Source organism: Elephantulus edwardii, unplaced genomic scaffold, assembly GCF_000299155.1.
Source record: "Elephantulus edwardii isolate Elephantulus edwardi_28Jun2011 unplaced genomic scaffold, EleEdw1.0 scaffold00029, whole genome shotgun sequence".
NCBI lineage: Eukaryota > Metazoa > Chordata > Mammalia > Macroscelidea > Macroscelididae > Elephantulus > Elephantulus edwardii.
Genome location: NW_006399779.1, coordinates 8995994 through 9008781, shown reverse-complemented (window position 1 = coordinate 9008781; position 12788 = coordinate 8995994). Strand labels below are relative to the sequence as shown.

The 12788-nt window shown below is 37.1% G+C and overlaps 1 protein-coding gene across 1 annotated transcript in view; it reads left to right on the top strand.

Moving 5' to 3' along the window:
• Positions 1-12008, top strand: part of DCDC1 (doublecortin domain containing 1) — a 49489-nt gene extending 37481 nt beyond the window's left edge. The window contains 2 exon segments of the mRNA XM_006903716.1: positions 11805-11947; positions 11949-12008. Of these exon segments, the coding sequence (XP_006903778.1) occupies positions 11805-11947; positions 11949-12008 (203 nt within the window).
• The last annotated feature ends 780 nt before the right edge of the window (positions 12009-12788 follow it).

The following is a 12788-nucleotide window of genomic DNA, read 5'->3' as shown; positions in this document are numbered from 1 at the left end:
TAAACCCAGCCTGGACTTCCGGCAGTTCTCTGCTGATGTGCTGTTCTAATCGTTTTTGGATGATCTTCAGCAGAATCTTGCTTGCATGTGAATATGTAGTTAACCTAAAAATCTTAGAATTAGGGGAAAAACATTTAAAGATAAAACCATGCTGAGAATAAAGAATTCTTCAAAAAATATAGTACATTGTTCACTTTTTTCCTAGTAGAAGTGACTCTGGAATAACAAATATAAGTATTATGAGGTTTGAATTAATCCAGAGGAAAAAGGAAAAATTAATGACTTCTTAAGTTAAATTTTACATGTTTAAAGATTCTATCTAGTCTACTGTTGTCCCAGAATCTCTGAAGGAAAACATTTTTCTTTGCCACCTATACTTGTGCTTTAGTTGTGAGTAACACTGCTTCATGTCCCTCTCTAGACTGATCTGTGTTAGGGAAAATATGTTGTAATACTGGAAAATAGATTGAAGTGAACAAAAACAGGAATAATGTATAAGCTCTATATCACTAACATAGTGATATAGATGGCTTAGTGGTCAGGAATTGTGCTTCAGTCAAAGGTACACAGTTCAAACCCCCCAGCTTTTCTGTGGGAAAAAGTTGGGCAGTCTTCTCTTGTGCAGTTACTGCCTCTGAAAACCCACTGGAGGGTAAGCTATGAGTCAGTTAGAATGGTACATAGCAATAACTATGTATTTTTTTTTCATGTGTGTGTCTGTGTTCATGTATTTTGTTGTTGATTGCTGTCGAGTTGAGCACAACTCATACTGATCCTATGAACAAAAGCCTTTCTATAACTATCATTGTTTCTAATAGTTCATAGAGTTTCCAGAGGCAGGTTGCATGTATATATATAATATTTATGTTAAATATATGTATGTATTCAACACAGCCACACTCATGAGAATTTCCTATATCAAATCAATTATGTGACTAGATAGGATTGTTGAAACACACCCTAATCCTTTTGTATGTCATCAAGGCTGGTAATACTGCCAACCAGTCAGAAAACAGATATACCTGACCTGCCAGTGGGTTTCTGAAACTGTATTTGGGTTATAGAAGGACATAGTCTGTCTTTCTCCTGTGGAGTTTCTAGTATATTTGAACTGCCAGAAAAAGTCTACAAGTTTAGACTGTCACTGGAAGGACTGCATTGTTATTGACTTTGTTTTGTTGTTGTTGTTATGTGTCTTTGAGTTGCTTGCAGCTTATAGTGACCCTAAGTACAACAGCTCTGAACCCTGCTCTATCCTGAATCAACCTTATTATCTCTGACACATCTATCCCCATTACCCCAGTCAATTCATCTCATTGAGCATTTTACTTGGGTCCAAAATAAAAACCCATGGTACAAGCAATCAAGAAATAAAAACACATATTCTTTTGGAAAAACTTGCTTTCAAGGACCTCTCCAAAGTGGTAAAGAGTAAAAAATGTCAGATTAAAGACCAAGGTGCACCTGATCCAAGCCATGGTCTTTTCAGTTACTTCCTATTTATCTGAAAGTTGGACAGTGAAGAAGGATATCAGAAGCAGGATCAGTGCCTTTTAACTGAATTATTGGAGAAGTGTTCTGAATATCCCATGAACTGCCAAAAGATCAAACAAGTGCCTTGGAGGAAGTGCCACTAGGTTGTTCCTTAGTAGCAATGATGGTGAAACTTTGTCTCGTGTACTTCGAGTAGTTGTCAGGAGAGGCCAGTTCTTGGAAAAAGATATCAAGCTTAAAAAGAAAGAAGGTCAGGGAAAGAGAAGAAGACTCTCAATAAGATGGATTAACACAATGACTGTGTTATTGTGGACTCGAGCATATTGGAGATTGTGAGCATGGTACATGGTACAGGATTGGACAAGGTTCCGATCTTTTGTTCATTGGGTCAGTATAAATTGTACTCCACTTGATAGCACCTACCAATAAAATGGAAACAAAGTATTTTTTAAATTAAATTTTATTAATTTTAATGAACATTTACAGAGATTGTGGGTTTCCATTTATTCATTGTTGCACTATTTTCCCTACCCTCCTCCCCAGTTCGTTCCTCTTTTATTTTCCCCCTTGATAGTCTGTTTTAATTGTCCAATTGCCACAGTGCTTATCAAAGCCAGTTCTGATTAATCTCCTTTGTCAGTGTGTCCTTTGCAATTCCCTATCACTCCTCTCTGAGAGAGGCTTCACCCTGATTCATAAGGAAAAGGGAAGGGCATATTCTCATACCTACTTCCTGAAAAGGGACGTTGTAGGTTTCAGGGTGAAGATCTTCTATCACTACTCTAAAGGGCCCCTTTGGCAATAGGAAACACATAGACTATTGTGGAGATTGATTTTGGGATTTAGATGCACTGTTATCAATTGTGCTTAGCTGTACATGTTCATATCCTTGAAGATGTATCATGGAAGTGTTGCAGCCTAGAAGACACAAATTTAACTAACAAGTTAAAAGTACATGAGTCAAAAATTAAAAACCAATAATATTCCAAGTAGAGGCTCTAATAGTGGCACAAATCAAGTTACAGAGGGAAGGTGGTTCTTACAATAAAAGACCTATAGACTAGCACTTTGTCTGTTATAGTGTAGAGGTTAGGAACCACAAGATGTAGAGGCTCAACTATGTCATTTATTGTTATTAAGTCCTGGAGCAAATTTCATCTACCACTGGGTTGTTTTACAACTCGGAAGTCCACATGCAAGGCAGAGGTGAAGTAAGGAACTGCTTATGAGGTTTTCTGTCAATTCCAACAACTAAGCAATAGTGAGAAGAGTTGGGACCTCAGAAGGCTTTTAGGACCAAATAGTAGGCTCTTGTGTCCAGGAGAAAACAAATATACTTACCAGTAATGTTAATGCTCACCCACAGCTCTTCTGGGAGGATCTAAATTGTTAAAGCATCCTCCTTTGTTTCCAGCTGGGAGCTGGGCCCTGTCAGTCCTGTCAGCCATGAAGACCTGATGTGGGCCACCCTTGGCCAAGTGTCCTTCAGATCCACACTTAAAGCAAGTGGGTGGGAGCTTCCTCTCTACTCCCTTGCCTATCTGTGGCTCTCATCTCTGACACTGTCTCCTGAAGTGACTCAGCTTTCCACAGTGGAAGCAATTCTGACCTCCTGTATTACCTTTGGGTGGCACTGTTTATGGGAGACAAAGTGTTTGAGCTCCTGAAATTTATCTCTTCCTCTTGAAGATTGTGGGAAATTTACATAAGGAAGCGACTGGATAGAAGAATGTGGAAGTTTTTTTTATAGTATTTTATCTTGTCCAGGTGTTTTGGTCAGTCCCAGACTAGTTGATCTGGTATTATCAATATTCTAGAGATAGTTGGCCCTCCTGCCTTCCACAGAGACTTAACTCCTGGTCATACATTGCAGGAACAGATGGCCAAAGGTCAACAAAAGGGTTTCATGAAGTGTTTAAAAGAATTTTATTTTGATAAGGAAATTAGCCCTGCTATGCTGAATTAAAAGAATGTCTTTTCCCACCAAAGGTATTATAAATTGTGTCTTACAGTAGTGCAGGGAGCTATAAAATGTTAGCTTTCTGTTATGTTTTAGGGAACTCTGGTGTGTAATATGTAGAAAGTTGTACTGCTAAATCAAAGTATGAGTCTCTTTGGCAGTTTAAATCCACCTTTAACTAGAGGAGAAAAACAAAGGCCATCACCTGTGTGATTTATAAACTCAGAAATCCACCAGGGGCTCAGCCTTGAGACCATTCTGACTTGTAAGCAATGAGTTGTTTTTGTTCTTATTTTTTAATTGTTGTTGTTGGTTCTGATATCAGACCATCTCATTGGCAAGAACTACATCATTAACTCGTTAACTGACACATTACCTCACTTAAAAATGCTAAACCAAAAATCCATGACCAAGTTGACATACTATCTTAACCATCATAATGTGGTATTAAATTAAATATCTATCAATAGAATTGTCTAATCATGCATGAAGAATTATAAAAATTAGTAATTATGTGTGATGAAATGGTCCATGTTATTGTTGTTGTTAGGTGTCATTGAGTTGAGTATAGCCCATAGCGACCCTCTAAACAACAGATCTGAACCCTATCCTATCCTGTGCCATCTTCACAATTTTAGACATACTCTAGCTCATTGCTGCAGTCACTGTGTCAATTAATTTGGTTGAGGGTCTTCCTCTCTTTCGCTGACCCTCCACCTTTACAAGCATGATGTCCCTATCCAAGGAATAGCCTCTCCTAGCAATATGCCCCAAGTATGTGAGACTTAATCATCTTTGCCTCCAAGGAGCACTCTGGATGCGTCTTCTTTAAAACATATCTGTTCCTTTGGTAGTCCATAGGATATTCAGTGCTCTTCTCTAACGTAACAGTTCAAAGGCATCGGTTCTTCTGTCATCTCTCAGCAGCATAGCAAGTGATTGAAAAGATCATGGCCTGAACCAGGTGCACCTTAGCCCCCAAACCGACATGCTGTTGAGTTGATTACAACACATAGTGACCCTATGAACAATACTTTTGAACCCTGCTCTATCTTGAACCAATCAATATCTGACAAACCTGTGCCCATTGCCACAGTCACTGTGTCAATCCATCTCATCCATGGTCTTTCTATCTATGCCCATCTTTCTAATCTATGCCCATCCTCCACTCTTCCAAACATGAGGTCCTTCTCCAAGAACCTGTCCTTTTAGGTAACATACCCAAAGAATGTGAAACAGAGTTTCAAAATCCTTGCCTCCAAGGAGAAACCAGTTTTCACCTCTCCAGAACAGACCTGTTTGTTCTCTTTGCCATCCACAGCATGTTCAATACTCTTCTCCAGAACCACAACTCAAAGTCTTGATTTCTTTTGTCATCCTTAGTCATTGCCCACCTCTTAGATGCATGGAAAGTAATTGAGAAGACTATGGATCAAATGCACCTTGGTCACTAGACTGACTGACATCATTGCTCTTTAGCATTCTAGAGAGGTCCCTGACAGAGTCTTTCCCAGTGCAACTTGTTTGATTTCCTGACTGCTAATAACAAGAAATACTGATTGTGGACCTGAACAAGATGAAATGTTAACAATCTCAATCTCTTCTTTATCTATCATGATACTGCCAGTTGGCCCAGTGGTGGGCATTTTTGTTTTCTTGATGTTGAGCTTAAATCCATTTTGAAGACTGCAGTCCTTGACCTTCTGCAGTAAACACTTCAGGTCCTTTTCAGTTTTGGTGAGCAAGATTGTGTTATCACCATAACTTAGGTTGTTGATGAGTCTTCCATCCATCTTGATACAATATTCTTCTTCATAAAGAACTGACATGATTTCACCTCAATAGTATGGAGAGGCCCCTGATTACAGACTTTCAAAGTGCAATACCTCTCCTGCTCTCCTGGCTGCTGGTACCAATGGTATTGATTGTTGATCTAAGTGAGGTGTAGTTGTTGACAGTTTCAGTCCTGTACTGAAAATTTTTGTTTTCTTGACAGTGAGATGCTATTCATATTAAAGACTGTATTCTTAATCTGCAACAAGTACTCCAATTTTCCTTCCTTTACAGGAAGCAAGGTTGTGTCATCTCCGTAATTTAGGTTATAGATAAGTTTTCATCTGATCCTGACGCATATTATTCTTCATAGAGTCTAACTTTTAGAATAATTTGCTTAGTATACAGATTGAATAGGTATGGAAAGAAGATACAACCCTGTCACACAGATTTTAAGCCTTATAATATTCCTTTGCTCTGTTTACACAATAGCCTCTTGGTCTAGGAATAGGTTTTGTGTGAGCAGAATTAAGTGTTCTAGGATTCTCATTCTTCTCAATGCTAGCAATAGTTTGTTATGATCCACACAGTCTAATGCCTTTGCATAGTGAACAAAGCACAAATAGATATTCCTTTGGTATTCTTTGCTTTCAGCCAGGATCCATCTGACATCACCAATAATATCCCTTGTGCCATGAACTCTTGTCATTCCAGCCTAAACTTCTACAAGTTCTCTGTCTGTATACTCTTCTAGCCATTTTAAAATTCTCTTCAGCAGTATTTGGCTTGCATGTGATATCAGTTACCATTTAATAATTTATTATAATATTTTTTAATAATCATTCAAGATTTTGCCCTAACATCTATAAGTATTGCAACTCAAGGCTTGGACATGTTTTTTAGTTCCTTCAGCTTGAGACATGCCAAGTGAGTTCTTTCCTTTTTTTATTCTCCTAGCTTTGCACATTCTATACTTCACTTTATCTTCTCGAGCAGCGCTTTGAAATCTTTTGTTCAACTCTTTACCTTCTCCCTTTGTTTTGGCTTCTCAATACTCTAGTGCTATTGTCAGAGTCTCTTTTAAAATCCCTTTGATTTTTTTCTCTCTTTCCTTTCTTGTGACTTTTTATGCTCTTTGTTGATATAGTTAATGTCATTCCCCAACTAATCTAGTCTTCGATCACTGGTGTTTAACGCTTCAAATATCTTCTTGAGGTGAATTTTAAATTCAGGTGGAATAGATTCAAGATCATATTTTGGGGTTTGTGGGCTTGTTTAATCTTGAAATTGCACAGGAGTAAATAATGATCTGTTCTATAATCAGCAACTGGCCTGCCTTTGACACTGATATTGAGCCTTTTCAATGATTCATTCCACAGATGTAATCAATCTGATTCCTGTGCAGTCTGTCTGGTGAGATCCATGTGCAAAGTCATATTTTGTTTGTTTGTTTTTTTAAAGGTATTTGCTATGAATAAATCATTGAACATACAAAATTGATCATTCTATTTCCTGTCTCATTTGTCACCACATTTACACTTTCTTACCACTATTCCTTCTCCATTGTTTGCAACTTTTGTATTCCAGTCACCAATTATCATTAATGCGTCTTGACTGTTTGCTCAATTTCAGACTGCAAAATTTTGTAAAAATCTTCAATTTCCTCCTCTTTGGCATTAGCTGTTGTTGTATATATTTGAATACTAGTAATATTAACAGGTCTTCATTATACGCATATGGATCATATTGAATCACAACATTATACATCAGGACAGAACTTGATATTGGCTTTTTAATTATGAATGCAAAACCATTCTTATGTTTTTCATTCCTGTTATTGTATATCATGCATTTGTCTGGTTGAAAGTGACCAAAGCCAGTCCATATCATCTCACTAATGCCTAGAATATGAATGTTTATGTGTTCCATTTAATTTTCACAACTTCTGGTTTTCCAATATTCACATTTCATACATTCCATGTTCTAACTATTAAAGGATGTTTGCAGCTATTTCTCTTCTTTTAATTGACTTTCAATCTTGATTCTACCTCTTATATAACTATGCATGTTTCTCTATTATTCATAGGGTTTTTCAAAGTCCTGGTATTTAAGAAGTCTATGGCCAATCCTGCATCCTACGACTTTAGCTCTACTAAAACCTGTTCACCATGAGTTACCCTTCCAGTATTTGACACACTGATGGCCCAGCTTTCCCCTTCACAGCCGTCCATAAGTTACGTTGGTACAGAAAACTGACAGACAATTACTGTACTAATAAGACCAATGATAAACAAGCTGACTATAAATACTTAAGCTATAAAGTAATTAGTGGTATTCAGACCATTCCCTCAATACAAGAAAAAGAACAGCTAAGTCTCAACAGTTTAGGAGGCCCCCTGTCCAAATTCCAGGCACCAGCTCTAGGAGAAGGCTTTATCTCTGGAAATTCTAGAGGAAAGTTCTTGTTTCTGAGCTTTTATGCGCCTGGACTGTCTTCATATTGCTTAGTGTGTCTTTTCAGAATGCAAATCGGGAATACAAAATCATAATATAGGCTCATTTGAGGCTAGTTGTGGAGTCACAGCATGGGTGCTGGAATTGTGCTGTCAACTCAGAGGTACTTGGTTTGAATCCATCATCGGTTCTATTGGAGAAAAATGGCAATTAAAAAAAAAAAGGCAATTTCATCTTGTGCTTCTGGAATTCTCCTGTGCTCTGAAAACCTGCTGGAGGGTTAACTAAGGGTTAAGTCCTACTTGAATTCACAAAAAAAAATCCAACAACAGTTCACATGAGGTGGAGGTTAACTGTTCTCCAAACTGCTGTACCACTCTATCATCTCTGCCATCCTTTATTTCTTGTCCCACTCCCATCTGTGTCTTTGGGTCTATAATACTCTTACACATCTCACAGAAACTCAAACCCATCAGAGAAATGGCTTACAAGTGGAATATGCTGATTCATGTTGTCAGAGGTCAGTGAATCATGAATCAGTCATCTAAAGGTTGAGGCTGGTTTTTGATGTGGGTGTCAGCTATCATAGAAGATGGATCAATTTAGAGACTTAAAATTTAGTGTCCTATGCAAACAAGGAAATGGTCCAAACCCTGAAGAAAATTAATAAGAAATACCAAACTTGTTTTCTCCTTCTAAGGATTGATATATGGAAGCAGATATAGGATATGTATTTCAAAAACATGCTTGGAATAATTGCAGTCTTAGTACATAGCAGAGTGGTTGGCAGATTGTAGGTTCTAAAACGTTACTGAATGGGTTAATGTATAGGTGTGTAGTCCAGCCTGCAAGTAGACTAAAATTCAGAAAGATGGCCAGTCATTCAGGGGTGGAGCAGATACTTAACTGGATAAAATTGGAGTCTGAATACATGAAGGATGAAGTTAAGCATGAATATATTACACTCAAGATGTAATGAATATATAGGGTAATATAAGACCAGAAAGTTTGGTAATATTAAGTTATAATAAGGAGCTCTGGTGGTGCAGCAGTTAAAGCACTTGGCTGTTAACAGAAAAGTTGACTGTTTGAGCTCATCAGCCATTTCATGGCAGAAAGAGATGGTAGTTTGCTTCAGTAAAGATTTACAGCCTTGAGAATCCTATTCTAATCAATCCTCCAGTGGGTTATCTGGAGGCTGTAAATGGCACAGGAGAAGATTGCTGAAAACTGATTGTAGATTTGATCCAGCAGAGAGGCTCAGGTTTTGGGTTAGCAGAGCAACTCCTGATGGACCAAAGCCACCACATCTCCTTTGGAAACTAAACATGGCACTTCTACTCAGTGCTGTGGGATAAAGATGCATTGGAATAAATTTGTTGGCAATGAATTGTAAGTTTAAGGGAAGGAACTCTATCCTTTTCATGTTTTTGCACAGTCTGCCATGTAGGACGAGTGACTGTGAGTTCCAGCTAACAGATTGCTTGCTGACTGAGTGGTTGGTAGTCTTCTAGACCTCCAACAACTTTCTTCAGACAATGATAAAGTTGATATTGTATCAAAATTCAGCCTCATTTATAATACAGAATGTGATGTGATGGAAAAAGTAACACACGACTGGAAGGCTCTCACTGATAATAGGAGGCTATGAGAGAAATTTAGGAGTCCTGGTGGCACAACAGTTAAGTACTCAGTTGGTAACTAAAAGGTCAGAAATATGCAGCCTCCAGTGGCTATGAAGAGAAAATATTTAGTAATCAGCTCCCATAAAGATTACAAATTCAGAAACCTGCTGGGGCAGTTCTGGTGGCATAGTTAGTCTTAAGAGAGTTTTGCTGCCAACCAAAAAAGACCATGCTTCTCTTCTGATTCCAGTCCACCAGCCACACAGCAGGAAAAAGATGGACAATCTCCTGTGTGATTTACAGCCTTAGAAAACTGAAGGTCAGCTATGAATCAGTTCAGATATGACAGCAATGAATTGAGTTTATGGGACAGTTCTGTTCTATCCTATAAGATCACTGGGAGTAAGAATCAACTGCATACAGCAGGATGAGAGAAATATGCTAGTGTTATCTGATTGACAATTAAGAGAGTTATTTGCTTTCAGAGATAGGTAAAGAAGGAGTTGACCAGGTTCCTTTTTTGAATCTGTCACAAGTCAAGTTCTTTGAAGCAGATCTTGACATGAATACTTTTTTTTTTAACTTGAATACTTTTGTATAAGTGATTTACCGAGGGAAACTTCACAGGTGGAACCCATTCAGAAGTTCTGTCGCTCAGTAGAGCAACAGAGGAAATTGAGCAAAACCATTGAGTTCAGCTGAAATCTAGCTTCAGCTGATGGCATGATTTGCAGATTTGCCCTTCCTTAAGGTAAATAAACCAACCTTCCTGTTTACACCCCAGTCAGTTAACCCATTGACCCTGGGTTATATGTCCCAGGAAGGAGATAAAAATGTCATCTATATCCTTAAATTTTTTTTTTTACAAGTTTTGGTCAAATTTCTACCTACTTGTGTGTGTGTATGTGTTTGTATATTATTGTTTACCACAGAGTTGGAACCACCCCATAGCTGACCCTATGTATGGTCTGGTGGGTTTTCGGAGGCAGTTAATTGCACAGGAGGAGAGCAACTGGTGGCTTCAAACTGTCAGCCCAGGAGATTACAGTGCAGCTTCTTGTCATATGTAGATATGTTGTTGTTATGTGTGGTCGAGTTGTCTGCAACTCATAGTGACCCTATGTATGTGTTTGTAGGTTGTTGTTTGGCATCAAGTTGAGTATGACTCATAGCCACCCTATGAACAAAGGACAGGAAGCCTTTCTAAAACTATTGTTTCTCAAAATTAATAATTTCCAGAGGCATGTAGTTTAGGAAATGAATGCCACTCCTGCTTCTCTCTCTCTTATCTATCTATCTATCTATCATCTATCTATCATCTATCTATCAGTGACAGAGATATAGAGAACTAGAAAGTGAGGAAAGGGGAGAGAGAATGAGTGAATTTTTTAACATTTAATGTAGCTCTTCTGGGATTTGAAGGTTATTTGCTTATATTTTATATCAATGTGAGGTACTTTTATGTAACGTACTGTTTATGTGTCGAAGAGGCAATGCTTCTCTCAAGGTAAGTGATAAGTGAGAATAGTTATTTGTAAATTTGGACAAATATACATATTTTCATTTATATGTAAAGAAAATTATTTGTCATTCATTAGGACAAATACAGAGCAGATGAGGGAGGGGTAATTATCTTTTTATAATTTATGTGAAAAGAATACACAATCTAAACTCAATTGGATGCACAAAGTAAAATAAATAGCTCAGTACAAATTATTTATTTGTGCAATGAAACCTCTTGAAAAAAGAGGATTGCTGACAGCAACTTACTGTGTAATAATTCACACTTTTCTTACCCTTATATTTTCAAAGTCATACATAGTAATTTAGGTGCACTCCCATTAATATTAGTGGGAGTTTTGAAGCTTAAATTCCTGTACACATCTCAGAAAATGTACAGGTCAAAGTAAACTGTTAATGAATAACCACATTTTTTTCTTAGTGAGATAGTTTGAATCTCATGAAAAATGTCCTGGAAGGCTCCTTCATTCTAGTCACTCAAGTCACAGCAGAATTATGGGATTAAGTTACAGTTTGGAGGTTGTCCTCTTTAAGGTGATAAGGATAAAAAATTACATAAAAAGGAAAATAATGTTTCCCCAACCCTAAAGAACACAAAAGTTCAGAACTCAGTCATCTTGTTTTCTAGTAGGCAAAGGACATTGGACCCTTCTGATGGGTGAGAGACTGGGTGCACCTGATCATTGATAGAGGCATGCTAAGGTGAATTTTAATTAGGACTAAATTGTGGTATTACTCTTTCATACCCCGAACATCTGTTCCCTTCAGAAATTATGATTTATGCAGGCTATCAGTGCAGACAGCTTGCTACAGCTTATGTCACGGTTAGTGGGAAGCTGGTGGTAGCATTTCAGAAAACCAGCATCTAAATGGAGAATGGCCAGTGTATATGATATAGATAAGAGGGGGAGGGGAAGCAGGATGTGTCCATTTTTAATTTTGAAGCCAAATATTGACTTTAAAAAATTATCTTCTAGACCATCTGTTGTTAATGAAGAAAGTAACTTGGACAATGAATGGACTGATGCTCCCTACTGATGTCAAAAGAAAGAAAACCAAGCCTGTTCTTTCTATTAGAATGAAGAAACTTATTGAGAAGAAGATTTCAGTCCGAATTCTATTTTTTGAGAATGGTATGGGGCAAGATGGGCATGAAATTACAGTGGAAAAGGAAACTGTAGCAAAGGTAATTGTGGGTTCAGCAATTAAGTATTAAATGTAAAAAATTTTGTAAGTTTTAAAATTCAGTAGTTTTAGATGTCTCAATTTTGTTTTTTCCTTTCATTCATTCATGAATATACTTAGAAATATCAAGATGGCATCATATCAAACTCTCAGCTCAATGGTTCAGAGTGTTTATTACAGTAAGAACATGCATGGCCACAGTACAGCATAATAATTTTGGAAATTATTTGGCTAACTTTGTTAGCAATTTATCTAGCCAGAAGCTATTCTTATGAATAGCAACACATTCTAGCATATTATAATATTTGAAATGCTCAGATTGAAGCTAATCTAACCTAGTTTCAATTACCAAGCCTACCTGTTTCAATTTACAGTAGAATTAAGATTTAAAGACATCTGTGAAAGAATAGCAAAATTGAGCACAAAATTGAGTTTACAAATATCTATATAAATTTGGGGAAAGATCCTCTGCATTAGTTTAAGAAAAGTCATGTAATAATAAAGCAAATTTTTAAAAAGAAATTTAAAAGTGTTTCCTGTCATATGAGTTGATTTTTTTTCTAAGATGATGTTTTCACTACTTTCTTCTTTGACATTAAAAAGTGTGGCAAGCTTAATGAGAATCTGAAAAAGAAAACTGAACTAACAACTTTTTTAGCATGAAATATTTTGAACCAATTGTAAATAAGTCTAATAATAATAATAAAAGAATAATTATAAAGAGTTTGAAAGATAACATAATGAGACATTAAAACATTACCAAACTCTCTAGGTTT